The 19,567-nt window shown below is 37.6% G+C and overlaps 1 protein-coding gene across 1 annotated transcript in view; it reads right to left on the bottom strand.

The window, feature by feature from the left end:
• Positions 1-19,567, bottom strand: part of PLCB1 (phospholipase C beta 1) — a 686,139-nt gene that overhangs the window by 208,993 nt on the left and 457,579 nt on the right. Inside the window, exons 6-8 of the mRNA XM_077749126.1 lie at positions 8,460-8,539; positions 6,364-6,417; positions 5,212-5,287 (exon numbers count right to left, since the gene is read on the bottom strand). Of these exons, the coding sequence (XP_077605252.1) occupies positions 5,212-5,287; positions 6,364-6,417; positions 8,460-8,539 (210 nt within the window). The remainder of the gene's footprint in view (positions 1-5,211; positions 5,288-6,363; positions 6,418-8,459; positions 8,540-19,567) is intronic.

Here is a 19,567-nt window from a genome sequence, read left to right as displayed (position 1 = left end):
AATTAATGTTTGCTGGTGAACCAGGATATGGGACCTGACTTTAGGTCTTCTGTTTTGTACTCCAAGACTTATCCCCCTTACATAATGCTTCCAATACAAAACAGATCATCAATGATTATCTTTGCTATTGTTATAAGAAATTTCTGGGGGGAGGGGCACCTGGGTGGCTCAGTCGGTTAAGCTTCCAACTTTGACTCAGGTCATGATTTTGTGGTTTGTGAGTTCAAGCCTTGCGTTGGGTTCTGTGCTGACAGCTCAGAGCCTGGAGCCTGCTTCGGATTCTGTGTCTCCCCCTCTCTCTCCCACCCCTCTCCAGTTCATGCTTTGTCTGTCTGTCTGTCTGTCTCTCTTAAAAATAAATAAACATTAAAAAAATTAAAATTTTTTTTTCTGGAGTGAAAATTAAGAAGGGTAATGTAGTCTGAATCAGGCCCATTTTTTCCAGAAAAGTGTTGCAAACTTTAAAAACGAATTGCTTCGATTCCAAAGGGAAATTAAGGGATTCCAAAGAGCTCAAAAAGGGAAATTAAAACAACAACAACAACAACAAATACAAAACTCAATAGTAGTACTGGTGGCATTTGCATTTCCAAATTTCATAGACACAGTTATGACATATCCACATGGCAAATTAAAAATAGGAAAAGGAAATTCCCCCATACATATGTATGTGAAAAAATACTCAGAGGATAATAAGAATTAATATTTATTGAGCACCTACTATGTGCCATACATACAGAACTTTAAAAAATTATTTTTTATTATTTTTAAATTTATTTTTGAGATAGAGAGACAGACAGAGAGTGAGTAGGGGAGGGGCAGAGAGAGAGGGAGACAAAGGATCAAAGAAAGCTCCAGCCTCTCAGCTGTCAGTATAGAGCCTGACGCGGGGCCTGACTCATGAGCTGTGAGATTATGACCTGAGCCAAAGTAAGATGCACCTAGGTGCACCCACAAATACAGAGCTTTACTCATATGTTTTCATTTGATCCCTTATCAACTGTATATGGTTGGCATGGCTAGTGACCCTTTTCAGATACAAGCACTAGGGACATGATAGGTGACAAAACTTGTCAAGGGTTCCAAGTGTGTGTGTGTGTGTGTGTGTGTGTGTGTGTGTAAGTGCTATGGCTTTGAAGCCAGGTCACTTGATTCCATAAGTCATACTGTAATCCAGCAAACTAAATGTTCACATCAATTTATTCTCAATATTTTTGTTCTAAACTTATAAGGCAAAAGTTGAGTTGGCCGTAGAGTACATGAAATAATCACAAGTAAATTACTCATAATAAACCACATACTTAGTGTACTTTTAAGACAGAATTTTGAGATAGAGTCACAGCTACGTAAATGATTATATTTCTGATTTGTATGCTGGGTGTAAGGCACAGGAGAAAGGCAACATATTATAGCCACTCTGGAAGAAGTATTTTTACATTTTATATATTGTATTTTCAGTAAAATTTATGGTATTCTTTAAATCCAAAATAGTTACTACTTTCCTTAGCATTACATGTAAGTTCATAAATTATAGTAAACTTTATTATTTAAAACATACAGTTGATCCTTGAACAATGCAGGGGCTTGGGGTCCTGACCCCCTGCCACCTGGTCAAAAATCCATGTGTAACTTTTGATTCCACCAAAATTTTGCTAATAGCCTACTGTTGCCTGGGAGCCTTACTGATAACATCAATAGTCAATCAACATAGATCTTGTATATTATATATATTCTATCCTGTGTTCTTACAATGACATAGCCTAGAGAAAAGAAAATATTTGAAGAAAATCATGAGGAAGAGAAAATATATTTATAGTACTAATCGTATGTACTGAAAAAACTCCACATGTAAGTGGACCAGTGTGACTTAAATCTATATTGTTCAGGGATCAACTGTCCATTGACTTATTCCTATCTTGTTTATTAAAGTGCCAGTGCTGGGGATACCTTGGGGACTGAGTCAGTTAAGCATCCGACTTTGGCTCAGGTCATGATCTCACCAGTTCATGAGTTTGAGCCCACTGTCAGGCTCTGTGCTGACAGCTCAGAAGCTGGAGTCTGCTTCAGATTCTGCCTCCCTCTCTCTCTGCACCTCCCCCACTTGCACTCTGTCTCTCTCTCTCAAAAATAAATAAACATTAAAACATTTTTTAAAAAGTGCCAGTGCTATGCAGGACTATAATACAATTCCAAATGTCACTGAGCTATTTTCAAGTTAATAAGCCTTAAGTCAAAGGGAATTTGGTTCAAGTAAACCACTTTGAGTTCTCAAAAAGTTTGTGGGTAAAGTGGTAATTTTCTGAATATGGAAAGGTCTTCAAAGGTCTCCCTGGAAAATATGTTTGGGCTATTAATAGAAGGATAGTAATTGCTTTGTGTCTCTTTTTAGATACAGTGTTACTTTTTAACAATTAAGGTAACTTTGGCAAGCAACTGTAATCTCTAAAGGAGTACCCTCTAAAGGAATGTGTTATTCCAGTGGATCGAGTTGGCCAGGATACAACTTCAAGTGCATTAATTATCCCTAACAATGTGCACAAAGATAATGTTTAAAAAATCTCAACAGGATATCCACTGTGTTTCTGGTAATGTATCTATTTACAGAACACAATTAAATCTAGTCTGAATGACCACAGGCTATGAAATGAGGCTCCCAGATATGCAGCCCTATCTACCATTTGGGTAACCTTTCCGTCTGTGGAGTGTTTGAAACACCTCTTGTCAGTATATCCAGAATCTTTTTTTTAATTAGTCTATTTTTTTCTAGAATCACTGTTCTGGAGATATGAAATTACAAGGATTTGAAATATATCAGTTCGTGGAAACATTTATTTCCTAGCCCTTAACCTGTCTTTGGATTTTAGATCTTTTTAAAGCATTCTAATTCTACAAGTCCTCCAACCAAAGTATACTTTACTATGAATAATGATCTTTTAAGACTTCATGATGGAGGCTGATTACGTTTTTTTAAATCTCCAATTTGTTTTCAGAAAATTGTTATAACATCTAATTTACTAAAGATAAATATTTTTTTCAATTTAAACAAAATTCTTATTTGAATCTCATTTTCTTTTTAAAATGTCTCCAGCTGATACTGGTCTGAAAGTATGAACCTATAATAGACATAGTGGATTAGAAAAACTCAATTTATAATTATTGACTGAATTGTCAGTATCCAATTGTTTAGAAAATTGCAATTTACAGAAAATTGGTTGATGGGTTTGATTTTCTATTCAGCTTCATTTTCTATTCTTTCTTTCCTTTAGCTAGATTTATAAGTTAAAATTTTTGAGCATTATAGTCACAAGATGTTATCCAATAAAGGTAAAATCAGGAGCAATTGCAGAAGAAAAAATTCTTTTCATGGTTTTCTAAATTCATCTTTCAAACTTTCTTTTTGTGCTTAAATGGAGAGGTCTTTTGTTGTTGTTGTTATTGTTGTTGTTGTTGTTGTTACTCAGGCCAGTAAATTCTTTCCAACCTCAAGGCTTTAGCACATATTGTTTCCTTCTTCTGGAAAGATCGCCCTTATTCACAAGGGCAGCACTCCATTCTTTTTGCTCACAGCACCCCTCCCCCTTATTTACACATGTGTCAGTCCACATGTTTGAGGAGCACGCCCAGAAACTGTATGGTGCTTGGACCCTGGGACTATGTTTTGTTCACTAACACATTCTCAGGGCTTGAGGGCAGGTAGTAAGAGCTCAAGAAATATTCGTTGAGCAAATGATGGGACCTTAACCGGCATATCTTTCCTACCCCAAAGCATCTAGGAAAGAACAACAATGAGCAAGTTCAATCATTTGAGTTTACTTTTTCAAGGGAAGGGTAGCAGGTTTTGGAGGAGCCTTGCCATAGCTTTGTAGCATCACCCACTTTTTCCATGTATAGCAGGAAACTCAGAGTAGGGGAGTACTCTTCTTTTTCTTTCTGTTACCTATCAAAGTCCTTAATAAACTTCATCTTCCTGAAAAGTATTCACAACAAGAATGGGATGATAAATTTAATAATAACACTCAATACTTTTTCATAACCTAATAAGTTTAGGAATGGATTCTCAACTTCATTCAGTGCAACTTGAACATTGCAAAAGTGTTTCAAGAGACTTGAAGTTTCTTTCTATAGTATAAGTGTTATCTTTGGGAAAGAGCTTACTTGTTGCTTAGATACTAGGATAAAAATAATTTGCAATAGAAAGGCGAGTTCTGCATATAGGCTGAGAAAAAGGTTCCATACCACAGGCTCTGCTCTCCCAGAAATAATGGTAATGAATCATTTTAGAGCCAGTTATTTAGAAATGCATTGAAATGAAGGCAAATTATTTTAGGTGGGGAACATATATTGAGTGCCTTGAATGTGTTTGGTATTAAAAAAAAAAAAAAGCATGTTACATGGCTCTCTTCTCCTCTCCTCTACCTTACCACTTTATGAGCAAGTAGGCAATCTCCAAATTCATCCTGTACCCTTCTAGGCAAGAACTTTGTGAGCACAGCCCAGCAGAGTATGTAAAGATATTTATTTCTAAACATGTGCTCTCATGTTAATTTCTTATTAACTTATAAATATTAAAACGAGACATTAAAAGATTAGAATAAGATGGGATGGAAATTTCAAATATCTTCCTAATCACAATCCATAATGATTAGCTAACATCTCAAGGGACATCAACAAAGGATTTGTTAATAATGAGGAGTTTAAATTCTTTTTTTTTTTTAATGTTTTATTTATTTCTAGGAGAGAGAGAGAGACAGTGTGAGCAGAGGAGGGTCAGAGAGAAAGAGGGAGTCACAGACTGAAACAGGCTCCAGGCTCCGAGCTGGCAGTCAGCACAGAGCCCGACGCGGGGCTCGAACCCACGAAGCGCGAGATCATGACCTAAGCGAAAGTCGGACGCTTAACCGACTAAGCCACCCAGGCGCCCCGAGGAGTTTAAATTCTTAACAATAATACTTTTTGACCCATATATTTTATACTAGATTTTTTTTTAACAATTATTATTTACAAAGAACAAGAGTCTTTATAGATAAAAATACTGGGTTTATGGGAATGAAAGAAAATATAATTACAGTGGCCCCATGTATTGTAAATATTAATAAGTAAGTCTTAAGGTCTTCTTAAAAAAAGGTTTGGGTAATATGGGGGCAAGCTATGTTTCAGTATGATAATTAAAACTATTTAGTAATACTAATTCTAGAAAAGCAACATGCTCACCCTTGAAGATGGAAGACTACAAGCCTCTAAAGCAGTTTCAACTCGCTTCCGGTCTGCTGAGAACAAGCGGTATATGCTGTGAAGTGAAGCCACAACACGTAAGATATGGATCACACACTTGTAGATGACACCTATTAAATCAAACCTCTTTCTCATTCATCTTTAAAGAATTAAAAGATGTCTTTTGCTCCATGCATCTGCATATATGTTCTAAAAGATTTATATATGTGCTTTTCAAAATCACAATGTCTAATATAAAATCAACCTTTTGAGGTCAAGGTGATGGCCCAATGAAAAAACACTGCACTAAATAGCCTCTAATAGATGATTCTGTCTCTTTGCTGCTAACTATTGCTCTAAAGGTATACATTGTTAATATTATTAGTAAATAATGAATTAGCCTTATTATTATTAATAATAATTTAACATTGTTACGAACAAGAGTCTACCAGTTGAGTCAAAGGTTAAAGACTAAGGATGTGTTTTCTTTTGTCAGTAATTTGGTTTTAAAAAATAAAATTTATGTGTATCAACTATACAATAAAAGAGTGGTCAATTTACTAACAAAATAGAATTTAAGCACTGTATTAAAAATAGAATTTAATATAATGATTTGAATTTATAAGTCTATTGAAATGCTAGACAAAATCTAGTATCCAGAGCCCATGTCTCCCACAAGAAATATGGTAGAGGTGAGCTGTCATTGTCCCCTCTAGATGAGGTTTTACTCCGGTTCTTCTGGCTCCTGGTCTGTGTCGTCATGTAAGTTCCCTGCCCAGTTTCTGTTGACATTTAAGTTTTCAGCTCCTCCTTCAAGGCTAGCATCATCTTGGTAGAAAGAGGCATTGAAGTTGCCCAATTTCTATTCCTAGAATAGATCTGAATCTCAGATGGACTTTTGGGTTTAGCAGTAAGGTTTCCCACCCCTTCCACCCACTTCCTGCTTTGTTGTTTCTTGAAAATGATGCCACAGGAAAATCTCTGTGAGGAAGCCAGCTGCATTGATATGACCATGGAGCATGAGGGAGAACAGGGTTACCACACATTTTCATGCTTCCACTTGGGCCAGTGGAGAAACAAAACAGGGCCATGGCATGGAGTCAAATCTTTGAGAAAAGCACATGAACACTGGGAAGGGCTCCCGCAGCTTACTTTTTGAGAGGAATGCGCCCTTCTGGAGTGACTTGCAGCTTAAGCTTAGTATAGCTGTTGAAGAAGCAGAAAAACAAGTGTTTAATCTTTAAAAACCTTTCTATTAAAGAATAAAATATATAGAAAAAGGCTGATGCATATCTACAGTTTATTGAATCTTAACAAACTGTCTAGGTCTCTGCAATCGGTACCCAGATCCAGAAATAGAACATGATCACTTTAGCAACATCCCAGAAGCTCCTTTCGTGCCCCTTTCCAGAGCCCAGGCCCCCACATGGAACCATTATTCTGACTTTAAACACCATAGATTTCATTTTGGTCAGTTTTGCGCTTTACATAAATGGAATCACATTCTATTGTGTCTGGCTTCTTTCACTCAATGTTATATTTTTAAGATTCATCCTTATTTTTTGCTTATAGTTGTAGATCATTTATTCTCATTGTTGCAAAGTATTCTATTGTGTCAATACAATTACTGTGTTTATGTCTTCAACTGCTTATGGACATATGGGTAGGGAGAAGGCAATGGAAATTTTGAATGCTGCTGATGGGTATGTGGATTAGAATGACCACTTTAGGAAACTGCATATGCTATGGGCCATTAATCCCATATCTAGATGTATGTGCAACAGAAATGCTTGTAACATGTTCATCAAAAGGCATGTTCTAAAATGCCCATAACAGCTATTCATAGGGATATACTTGTTGGAAAGGAACATCTGCAATAGATAATGATTAGCCAATTAGATGTTTTACTAGTGATAACATGCTGTGTTTCAGATAAAATGTCTTCTTTATCTCTGTGTCCTCTTCCACTAACTCTATCTGGCACATTAGATGTTTGTTTTAGGAATTTCTCATATGGGTGCCTGGATGGCTCAGTTGGTTGAGCGTCCTTTGGCTCAGGTCATGATCTCACAGTTCGTGGGTGCAAGCCCTATGTCGGGCTTTGTACTGATAGCTAGCCCAGAGCCTGGAGCCTGTCTTCAGATTCTGTCTCTCCCCCTCTCTCTGTGCCTCCCCTGCTTGCACTGTCTCTCTCAGAAAATAAATAACAAACATTAAAATTTTTTTAAAGATGGAATTTCTTATACATAAAGGATGGTAAACCGAAAGACAGTAAAAAGAAATAGAGAGAGGCATTAGAAAGGGCCTCAAAGTGACAAACTAGAGAGGAGATAATCACACGAAAAAGCATTTAAGTGAAGACCTGTGTGGTAAAAGGAATTCATAGAAGAGTAAGAAAGAAACGTAGGCTGGAGTCTCGGTCTTGGAATGATGGGTATGTCTTACAGAAGAAGAGGGAAAGAGAAAGTTAATAAATAAATAAAGGACCACCTAGTAATATTTCCACTTGTGGTTTTGATTTCAAGCCTTCCCAACCTCTTGGACATCCATAGCTTCCAAAGTGAACACAGCCAGTTTTCCTTGCTGCTCATCTGGCAAAAATCATTATTTTCCTTGGTCAAATTATTTTTAGAAAGACTGTGTAATCCAAGGAGATTGAGTAATCTTGTTTTCCTTGCCTTTCCTTCTCCTTTTCATTCTGTGCCTTCCTCTGCATCTTTTCTCTTTCTCTTTTCTTACTGACACTTTCTGGGATCTATGGGCAAATCAGGACATCAGCTTATGATTTAGTAGGCAGGGAAGTTACCTATCTTCCTATCTATCTTAGATCTATCAGAGATCTAAGACTCTAGAGAAATGAGTACTGTATGGAGTTCTTTTCCTTCTTGGGGTTAATAATTGGTATGACACAGACATATGTAGAGCGGGGGACTCTCTGAAATTAATAATTTTTGGTTTTGAACACAGCTGCCAGGGTTTAGAGGTGTCTCCTTATTGTGTGTCAAAGACATTGACGTTCAGGAGAGCCCAGCCTAACACGGATGTGCAGCTTGGAGGAAAGAGCAATCTTTCTTGGAAGTTTTCCAATTTTAAACACTGGAGGTATCAGTTCTGTAACAAATCCCAAAGGGAAGTTTATGTTTATCAATGTAAGAAGCCAGTGCAGCATAAACAAAAGACTCACAAAGGAGAAAGGAAACTGACTCAGAAGAAGCAACACCCTTAGCAATAAAATTAGAGCTACTTACGCTTTTTCCAGAAATGCATCTCTGGACATGTTTTGGGCCAGCAGGTTTGTTGCCAAACTGAAAACCTCATTTGTCCATTCCTGAAAGATGTAAATCACACTTGCATTAGCTTAAATACTGTACAGTCACTAGACACATGTTTTTAGCTAGGCTACCAGGAAGACAAATTAGTTCAATTTGTATGCCTAAGGGATTTTCTTTTCTTTTTCTTTTTTCTTTTCTTTCCTTTTTTTTTTTTTTTGGTAAAAATGGCATAATTAAGTTCAAATCCCTGAGTAACTGCTCTTTTCTAAGTAAATATTCTTCACACACAAACAAAATTTTTTCTGCTTTTAAAAACCCTTACTGATAGGAAACTGGTATGTTGCCTTTCAGTAACCAAGCACTTTTTACTAATTTCCTAGCACTGTAAAGAGAGAAAGAGTTATTGAAGAGTTTAAGACACAGTCAAGTATATTTTCAACATACCTGCAAATGTAATCTTCCTACTTTGCTACTTAAGCCAGAGCAGCTATACCAGGGAACTTTAAAATGTTAGTTATAGTCATAGAAGTTCTTATAATCAGTTGCAGTCACAAAGTCATATGGTATACCATACTCTCCCCAGCAATTCTGGCAGTCCCTCACTACTTCCCTAATCCAACCCCTACCTCACACTATTCACCAGTGATCTCATTTGGCTTCCAAGAAAATGGAAAAGAGTAAATCTATCTATCTATCTATCTATCTATCTATCTATCTATCTATCTATCTATCTATCTATCTAAAAAGGTGATGTTCCATTCTGGGTGATAATTTTGAAAACAGAATTAACATTGTGCTTCCACCCCCACCCCCAAAAAAATCTTTAAGAGAAGAAGACCTGAGAGCTCAGAAACCATGTTTTTTTAGTTCAACAGCTTTTCCATCTGGTTTTTTCTACTGGTGTTTCGTTGGTCTTCTGTATTTTGCTTTCTGACTTAAGGCATTGATAATACACCATCATGTAATGTAGTAACATTTTAGATAGGACTTGGGGTGGAGAGTGGTGGAGAAGGATGAGGGAATTCTAAGTAAAGTAAACTGTCTGGGAGAAGAACCAGAGGCAAGCACATGGGGTAAGACATAGAATGGTGAGTAGTCTCATAGGAATTGGAAAAAATAAGGGTAGTTCCAATGAAAAAAGGAGAGTTGGGGGCAGAGTATGGAGAGCATTTAATGACTGTCAAGGTATCTGAGAGAATTTAGTAAGAATGCCAAACCATAGAAGGCCTTTTTTAGGGTGAGGGTGGAGGAGAGCCGAGGCTGGATTGTGTGTTAGGGGGATTATCTATTGGCCATGTGGAGAAAGGAGTTGAGGCTGAGAAACCAAAAAGAAGGAACTCATTTAGGAAGCTGTCCCAGTTTAGGGGGTAATATTGGAGGCCTTGAACTCTATACACTATTGGTGGAAGACTTGGAAGATGCCGCCCAGAGTAACTGTGAGGGAAGCAAAATAGCTGACCACCAAACTTCATGTATAAGCAAAGCAGCACTGGTATAACACTTTAACAGCTTTAAAGCAAATTTATTCAGATTTGATCATTTTAAACTAAGAGTAATTACCTACTGGCCCTGGTTTTTACAATACGCTTCTGGTATAATATTTTCTGAGCTAAAGGTCAGACTTTAGATATTTCTACCTCCATGGCAACTTTATGCATCAGTGAAAGTATCTGTAATTGAGGGCAATGTACCATATCGTATGTTTACTAGGGGCCCATTCCATACCAGAAATATGTACAGTGAAGGCATTAAGAGCAGTTAAGGAAACTTAACTGGGTCTGACCTTTTAGGTTGAAAGATAAGGTCTCTATTATATCCGGCACAGCAGAAATACAATGTCAGCTACATATGTAACTTAAAATTTTCTATTTGCCACATTAAAAATTTTAGAAACAAAGAGGTGAAGCTAATTTTAAATAACTTTTTTAATGTTTATTTATTTTTGAGAGAGAGAGACAGAGTGGGAGTGAGAAAGGAGCAGAGAGAGAGGGAGACACAGAATCCGAAGCAGGCTCTAGCCTCTGAGCTGTCAGCACAGAGCCCAATGTGGGGCTCAAACCCATGACTACAAGATCATGACTTGAGCTGAGGTTGGACGCCTAACTAACTGAGCCACCCCAAATAAAATATTATTTTAGCTAATATTTCAAAAATATTAATCATGTAATCAACATGAAATTTAGCTATTTTATATTTTTTAAAAAAGTGTTTATTTTGAGAGAGACAGAGAAAATGTGAGCAGTGGAGCAGCAGAGAGAGATGGAGAAAGAGAACCCCAAGCAGGCTCCAAGCTCAGTGTGGAGGCAGACACGGGTCTTGATCTCATGAGCTTGAGATAATGACCTGAGCTGAAATCAAGAGTTGGACGCTTAACTGACTGAGCTTCCATGGTGTCCCCTGCATTCTTTTTGTGTACTTGGTCTTTGAAGTGAGGTATGGGTTTTACACTTATAGCCCATCTCAATTTACATTGACAACCTTCCAAGTATTCAATAGCCACAGGTAGTGCATGCCTGAGGCTGTGGCTGTAGCCTTTGGTCAGTGCCTGTCTTCTAGATCCTTATTTTTTTAAATGGGTCTTTTATAGAGCCAGCCAAAGCATAGCATCATCACCCTCACTACACAGCCATGGTTAGCTAATTCAGAAAGTAAAACATAATTTATTTTCATCACATTCTGAGAACGTGAAGATCTAAATTTCTAAGTGTGGATTTCCTAAAATTCATTGGCTTCTTGCAGCTCTTTGAGATATTCAAAAGATCTGACCCAGACTAAACCAAAGATTCAGGGACTAAAACAGTCATCAAGGGAACTTTAAAATAACCCAACTTTTGGTTGGGTACTCTATCATCCTGAGCTAAAACAGCATGTATCTTACTTTGGATTCCCCAGAAGCACACCCTGAGACAAGCATCTGTGAGGAATGGGTTTATTACAGAGTTCCATGGCAACTTTATAGGGGATTGAGCAGTACTGGGAAGGGAAAAAGGTAGAAGGGTGTGATGCCAAGGAAACTCAGGCAGATGGTAACTTTGGCCTTCTCCATCCTGAAGTAGACCACACATCAAAGCTGAGTTTTTTATGACAAGCATGGGAGCTGGAATGTGGCAGTCCCTGTGTGTGTTACTCTTGGTTAAGGGCTGCTGGAGGGGATGGAAATCCCCAGGTACTTCTGCTTTCTTTGATAGTAGGCAAAGGGGGTTCTAGCATTCAGAAGGAGAAGCCAACAAAGAGGCAAGGGTGCTGGCTGTTGGAAGTGAAAACCATTGAGGAATTGTGTGTGAAAATGGAAAGGGATTGGAATGGATGTGGACAGAGCACTGCTAGGGTTGGCTATGGCAGGATAACATATTTCAGGACTATTAGGTACCAGAAGTACCTACAATGTGTAAATAGAGGATGTGTAACCAAAGCCTTGAGGGAATTGATTCCCGTATGTTCAGTGCTTCTGAAACTTGAATGCAATATAGAAATCTCTGAGGGTCTTGCTGAAATGCAGATACTGATTCAGGAAGTCTGGGTGGGGGACAGAGAATGTGCATCCCAAGCGAAGTCTATGCTTAACCATGCTATGGGTAACAAGGTTCTAGAGTAGACTTGCAGCATTGATGGAAAGATTGGTATAAATGAAGGACTTTAAGCTCCACACCAGATCCTCACATTCAGAATCCATATATTTTTCAAGAAACCGTTGTATTTTTTTATACATATTGGTGTTTGTTTGAGCATACTGCTGGGTTGGGAAGAGCATTTTGAGTTAGCAAAGTATGCCAGGACCCGGTTTAGGAAACATTATTCTAATCCTTGTCTACTTGCTCCCCAAGCAAATAAATTATTTTGGTTTTTTGTTTTAGAATAACCAAAGAGCTCTCACAGCTGTACTACGAACAGCCTGGCTAAAAAGGTGTGGCCAGAGTCGTTGAAAGCAGCCTTGGCTCATCCTGAGATTACAGTATATGCTTTGCTGCAGCATAGACTGATCCCACCCTGGCAGTGTTCTTGTAAATCCAACACTGGGCCCTGGTGAGTTTGGCATTGGAAGGACAGCTTCTAATTTTAATCTGGAGTGTTTGTTTTTCCACTTTCATAGACAACGTTCTGATGACTGCCCCTAAGCTTGGCCCGACTTCTACTATTTCAACCCTGAAGGTTCTTAAATGACATTTTCTGTCCTATGATCCATCTTTTCTCACAACGGGGAACAACAGAGATCTGCACTAGAGAGAATAGATCTGAAGGTCAACTTCCCTGGGATTTCATCTGGAGTTTAAACGCATGTGTTTGTGTCTTAACATCTGCAAGGCTGTTTCTGCAATTCACTCTCCCCTTGGAGGTTCTGGTGCACTCACGAGAGTGTCAGTCTTGACACCATTGTGGATACCAATTTTCCCTGCCAGGTCACAAAGTTAATGCATTGCATTTCTAAAGCCATTCTGTTCTGCCATTCTTGGCACAGGATTTAGGTGTTTGCTTAATGCTGCCAACGATTGTTTCACAATTGTCCATTACTCTAGAGGTATTGTTTGAGTGTTTACTATGCACTGACCTAGGTCCCTTGCAATAATACCTTCATTAGTTCTTAAAACAATTCTCTAGGAGGTAGGTACTGTTATTAGCCTCATTTTACAGAGGAGGATTCAATGTTACAAAGCACTTTTAAAGCCTATTTGTGTTCTCAGAGTTAATAAAAGTCACAGTTTGGGATTAGATCACTGGTTTCTTGGGCTCCAAACCCTGTACTCTCAGATACTGTGCTCTGCCATTTTGTTCTAGAAAATTTTAAGGTGGCTGATACAGTTTAACAAGATAAAAAAGACAAGTAAATCCACTTAATTGTATTCCATATAAAACAGTGACTCAGTACTGACTAGGGGCTAGTCACTGGTCTAGGTGTTTGGCAAATAATTAACTCACTGAATCCTCACAAGTACTCTATGAGATAAATTCTGTTATTACCATCCCATTTGTGTAAATGAGAAAGCTAAGGTGATCAATAATTGGCATAAGGTCATGCAGCTCATTATAGGCATGCCTGAGATTTGAACTCAGGACATTTACCACTGGAATCTGTATACCTTACCACTGTACTATGATGATGAAGCAACCTATGGAGTTTATGAAGTAAACACCTTATCAACATGCTATAATGATGAAATTAGAGGAGAAAAGATAAGATGGAGAGACGGGTGAGGTCAGTCACAAAGTGAAGTTCTAAAGTCTTGGAACATTGATAGAAGTAGGTCACAAAAATTATGCTCACACTTGCTTTAACCCATGAAAAGACAGATCCGATCACAACATGCTCAACCCTTGCCCTAGATGCAAATACTATTCATGGAGCAGTTCAACCATGATGACTAGTTCTGAGAACAGAGAGAAATTTCTCCCTTTGGCATTCACACTCTTAACTTCTTGGCCTAACTTGTCACTGCAAGGGGCATACAGACAAAGACAGAGTGTTCTGGAAGAAATAGAATTCTTGCAGATGTTTCTCCTCCCATTGTTTTGAGTCATGTTATCTTTAAAACTTTAATGTATTTGTTCTAAGCTTTTTTTTAATCATGTTATGTATTTTTCATACACATAAAAATATAAAAAATAGTTTAAGTAACACAGATCAAAATGTAACAGATGTTAACACTGTGCATTATTTACTTCAGTACTTTTTAAAAATATATCCTTAGGATTTTGCAGTACAGATTAATTCTATGCTGTGCTTCTCTCTAATTTCATTCTTCTTCCTTTCTCGAAGACCAGGTTCTATCTTGATATCTAGATGTCAATATCACATTTATTTTCATATGGTTAGATAAATCAGGGTTCAGCAAACTAAGGCCTGATGGCTAAAGCCAGCTTGTCACCTGTGTTTGTAAATAAAGTTTTATTGGAATACAGCCAGGCTTGTTCATTTATATATTGTCTACGACTGCTTTCAGGCTACAATGGCAAAATTGAGCAGTTGTAAGAGAGTTTGAAAAGGGCAAAATATTTACTATCTGGCCCTGTACAGAAAAAAGTTTGCTGGTCTCTGGTATGGACTCTTGTACTCTTGAATATTTAAAATATTAAATAAATCATATCATACTGTATATATCTTTGGCCAGTGACTATTTGCAATCAATATTATATCTTTAAATGAATCCTTGCTTTTGCATGTGGATCTAGTTACTAATTTTACCTATGATACTATTCCACTATAGGAATGTATAATTTATTGATCTATTATTTTATTGATGAATATTTATGGTTTTTTCCTTGATAAAGTCTTGCTTGTACAAACCTATTTCCTATTGCTTTAAGCCACATCTGGGAGTTCTCTATCAACATAGAATATTGTATATATTCGATGTCATGAATTCCTAGAATCCATGTATCTTCATCAGTACCAGATGCTGATATTTGCTCACCAAAGTGGTAAAGACACTATGTTCCTATTGGCAGTGTAGGAGTGCCTGCCTTTTACCAAATGCTCAAAAAATGTGCTATTCTTAGACTTTTAGGAAATGTTGACAAATCTGATGGATGCAATGTGGGATCTAGCAGTGGTCTTAACAGACATCCCCGATTTACCAGGATATTTGAGCATCATTTTATATGTGTTGGGGCTGTTCTAATTTATTTTTCTGCAAATTTCCTGTTAACATTCTTGTTTTTAAAGTTTTATTAATAAATAAATAAAGAAGGAGAGAGAGAGAGAGAGAGAGAGAGAGAGAACAAGGGAGAGGCAGAGAGAGAGAGAATCCCAAGCAGCCTCAGCACTCTAGTGCACAGCCTGACATGGGGCTCGATCTCATGAATCATTAGATCATGGCCTGAGCTGAAATCAAGAGTTGGATACAACTGGCTGAGCCACCCAAGTGCCTCCCTGTTAACATTCTTAACCCATCTTTCTTTTAGAGTATTTGTGCTTATTGTCTTTAAAAAAGTGGAGAGTTTTTGTTTGTGGTTTGAACTCAAGCACAGGCCAGTGGTCACTATCAGTCTTCTTGAGAGAAACAAAGTGCCACACCGTGGCTGCGTGTTGTAAATGGCACCCAGGGCATTGTGGCATGCAAGGCATCCACCCTGGCAACGGCTGTGACCTGACACCAAACAACTGGAGTTACAGAGAAAAGGCAGAATGTAATGTAAACTTTGCCCTCTAAAATGAGTCTTCATGCAGTGAGTTCTTTGGGAAAGAAAAAATATTCTAAAAGGAATACTGAATCCATATAAAAATTATGAGTCAATGGTTATCCTAATAAAGTAAAAGGAGTGACAAATGATAATAATCTGAAAGCAAGTGCTTCTAAAGAGCTTGATTTGGACACCTCAGTCTCTCAATCTATTGTATTTAATCAAGTTTTAAAAGGCTTCTGGAATGAAAAATACTTTATACAAGATATTTTAATATTTGTGAGACATACGAACATCCTAATAATTTTAAATAGCTGTCCATTGATTTTTCATTTTTTGGCAAACCCCTACTGCCATCACTGATAACAGTATCATTCCCACTACCTCTGTTCATAGGCAGGTAACGGTTTGGGATTGGAGTAAGAAGGGACATTGTGCAGCTCATTCAGAATTGCACTGCCTGGCTGAGCACATTTCTCTCACTTACTGACATGCATCAGAATTCATCTCACTGAGCATTTGTCTTAATGGTACAGTAAAGAATGTCTTCATGGCAAAAGATGGTCAATGAGTTACAAAGACTTTCATTAAAAGAAAAAAGGACTGTTGGAGAAGTCACTGCATTAAATGATACTGCATAGGGCATTTAGAATTTCAGTAAAATTTCTGGTAGTTTCTCTTTTTTAGGTGACAGTGAAGGTCTTATGCTTTATAGTTAAAATGTTCATTTCATATTCAGAGAGAAATAAAATATGGCTACCAAAATAAGACAAAAGACAGGGAGCATATTAGGACTCAGTAATATCACTATTGGGACACTAAGAAATTATTTTACTCAAATGATGTAGTATCAAGAAAAGGTGCATAACTACTTTCAAAAGACTATGTGATTCAAATGCCGTTAAGCTACAATTAACAGAAGCACAATTCAAGCTAGCTTAGGAAATAGGAGAATTTATCGAGGACATTGGGGTTTCCTGCAATTGAAGGAAAAATTGGGCAAATTGCAGCAAAAAAAAAATACATATATATATATACATATAATACAAGACATCAGGAATCTGGGGCTTAAATGCCAAGGGGATTGTCTTTATTGCTTTTCCATTGCTCTCTCCTTCTGGTGGCATTATTTTTTCTACTGATAGCTTTGTTCCCACGGCCACCAACTGCATCAAAAGTTATGGCACATAGTCCCACCAGAGTTAGTCTGATGACCTCACTTCCAGTATGAAAAATCCTGGCAAAGGTCTCTGATTGGTCTACCTCTAGAACAGTCTAGTCGGGTAAGAACCCAGCTGTATCCATGACGCCAAATCATTGGATCTGGGGAAGAAGCATGGGCCAGAGAAAAGAGAATGAGAACACATAGATCCATTCATAGGAGTACTGCGGAAAAGCAGGTGGATGCTTTTGTGGGATTTCATAGTTCTGCGTCCCATTCTTTTTATAAAATAGGCAATAAATCCACACTTTTGACTTGAATTGACTTCATGAAAGAATGAAATGTGTCAAGGAAAGAGAATTGCATCCATGCTTTATCATTAATGCTTTTTGAAATTAAGTTTTATGTCTTTTTCTTCGTTATGAGTATTCAATCACTATTTTTAGCTATAGCATTTGGGATAATTGCTTTACATATTTCCTATTGTAATTTGAACAATGCTACAACAGGTTGTAAGAACTGAGTACTGTGTCCAACAATGGGCTCGGGAGGCTCTTCGTTTAATAAAGTACAGAAGCTTTAGTTTTAGGGCTTAGGGCATCTACCTTGGCTTCATAGACACGCTTTATGTTTGCTTTATGGTCTTGGCTGTATTCTGAAGAACTGTTTCCCAATGATCTTTTTCCAGATAAGTGAAACACTGCTGTAGTACATGGTACCCTCATGTCCTAGGGAAGAGTTGACACACTTGAAAGTGGAGTGTGCAAGATGTAAATACGCAAGGAACCATATTTTGAGAGGTAACAGGTGTCGCATGTCACTAGTCTTCTTTTGATACCTGTTGACATTCCCCCTGCCCAATGGGAAAAGTTTAATGTGGTGAAATCAAGTTAAAATGAATGTTAACTTGGTGGGCATGGTGGAGGGCACTTGTTGGGATGAGCACTGGGTGTTATATGGAAACCAACTTGACAACAAACTATTTAAGAAAAATAAATAACTAAAATGAATGTTAAGAGAGTTCTTCAAAGGGAAAAAGAATAAAGCCTCTCAGAAGAGCAGCATCCATGGCTCAGTGTGGAAGAAAAGAGAAAGATACTTGGTTTGGCAACGTTCTCCCGATGATAGGTTTTCAGCTATACCATTGCGAATCCCAGGTGTATTTTGAGCTTCAGCTAAGGGACGCTCTCCTCCCCATTCAGCTAGTTTACTGAGTCATTGTTCATCTGTATAATAAAGAAATTGTTGGTCAAGTGCCTTCATATGAAACCCCTAAAGCTTCCTTTCCATGGCTTTCATGTCAACCCTCCATATTCTTGAAATGGTTCTTTCCAAAGCCTCATGTCACTATTATGAAAACACTTGCTATTATTTCTTGTAAGCCTAGCAGTATTGACGCTAATTATTACTTTGGTTTGAACCCACTGGAGTGCTGTGTACTACAGAGAGCAAATGTATGTAAGCACGGTCTGTAATTATAACTGATACCATTGTTTATTTGTTAAGAAAGTAATTCCATTTGAGGAGATCAAGTGAAAATTTTTTAAAGAAAAAGATAATCTAGCTCATTTCTTTGGTAAGATGTATATCAAGCAGAATAAAAGGAACAATCATAATTTCTTGGGAGTAACATAGTGTGGCTTTACCCATTAAATCAAATCTGACAAAATTAAAACTGCGTTCCTTGAAATATGATTAGTAAGCTACACACAGGTACTTCCTCATTAAGTTATAACAACCTATGGAATTTTGCTAAAATATAATTTTCTCATTTGGAAAGCAAATTGTTTCAAACTTTGTAATTATAGTCCCACATCTTTATTTTAAATCTTTTTATGAGCTGGATTTTTCCCCTTTAAATGCAGAGGTATTTGGCCCCTGATTAGGATTCTAACTGTCAGCCCTTCCTATACTGGGAAAACTACTCTTTGCCTGTGGTTATAGTTGCCTGATCTTTGGTTATTTTCTGAATGCAATGCCTTAGACTGCTCGGCCATCCTGACATTTTTTGGTCATTTTCTAACTACCTCTGGAAGGGTGAATCTTGAATACAACTTGTGTTTGTCCTCTAATTTAACATTAAAATACTATTATTAGTTTATGTAAGCATTCTTACTGACTCTCATATTATTGATGCTTCTGCCTGTTTATTTAAATATAAACTTTACTGGATTTCAGACCCCACTCTGCCACTCTCTAGCTGTGGGGCCCACTGCTCAGTACTGCCCAATATCCATGTTCTCCTCTCCCCACTGAAACCTGACATTATTTAGGCTAGCAATATATCATAACTGAAGAATCTACATCTCCAGCAGCAAATGTGGCAACAGGACACATGAGGGACCACATGTTAGCAGAAGTCTGGGAAAATGTGGTTTCTTCTGTGGAGGCTCATTTCTTTTTGCTGTTGGGAACACACATGCAAAAAGGAGGAAGTCATAGGTCTTACTTCATAGGCTGTTGTGGCAATTAACGGACATAATGTATATTAAATGTTTAGAACAGTGACAGCCCCAACACATGCTTAGTAAATGGTATTCATATAAACATTTATTATTTATTGGGACACCTGGGTGGCTCAGTAGGTTAAACATTCGACTTTGGCTCAGGTCATGATCTCAGGGTTTGGGACTCTGAGCCCCACATCAGGCTCTGTGCTGACAGCTTAGAGCATGGAGCCTGCTTCAGATTCTGTTCTCCCACTCTCTCTGTTTCTTCCTGACTCATGCTCTGTCTGTCTGTCTGTCTCTCTCAAAAATAAACATTAAAAAAATAAAAGTTTATTATTTATCAAAGAAACATATTC

This window comes from Crocuta crocuta, unplaced genomic scaffold, assembly GCF_008692635.1.
Source record: "Crocuta crocuta isolate KB4526 unplaced genomic scaffold, BGI_CrCroc_1.0 scaffold407, whole genome shotgun sequence".
Classification (NCBI taxonomy): Eukaryota; Metazoa; Chordata; class Mammalia; order Carnivora; family Hyaenidae; genus Crocuta; species Crocuta crocuta.
The sequence above is the reverse complement of the archived record's forward strand: the minus strand, read 5'-3'. Positions and strand labels throughout refer to the sequence as shown.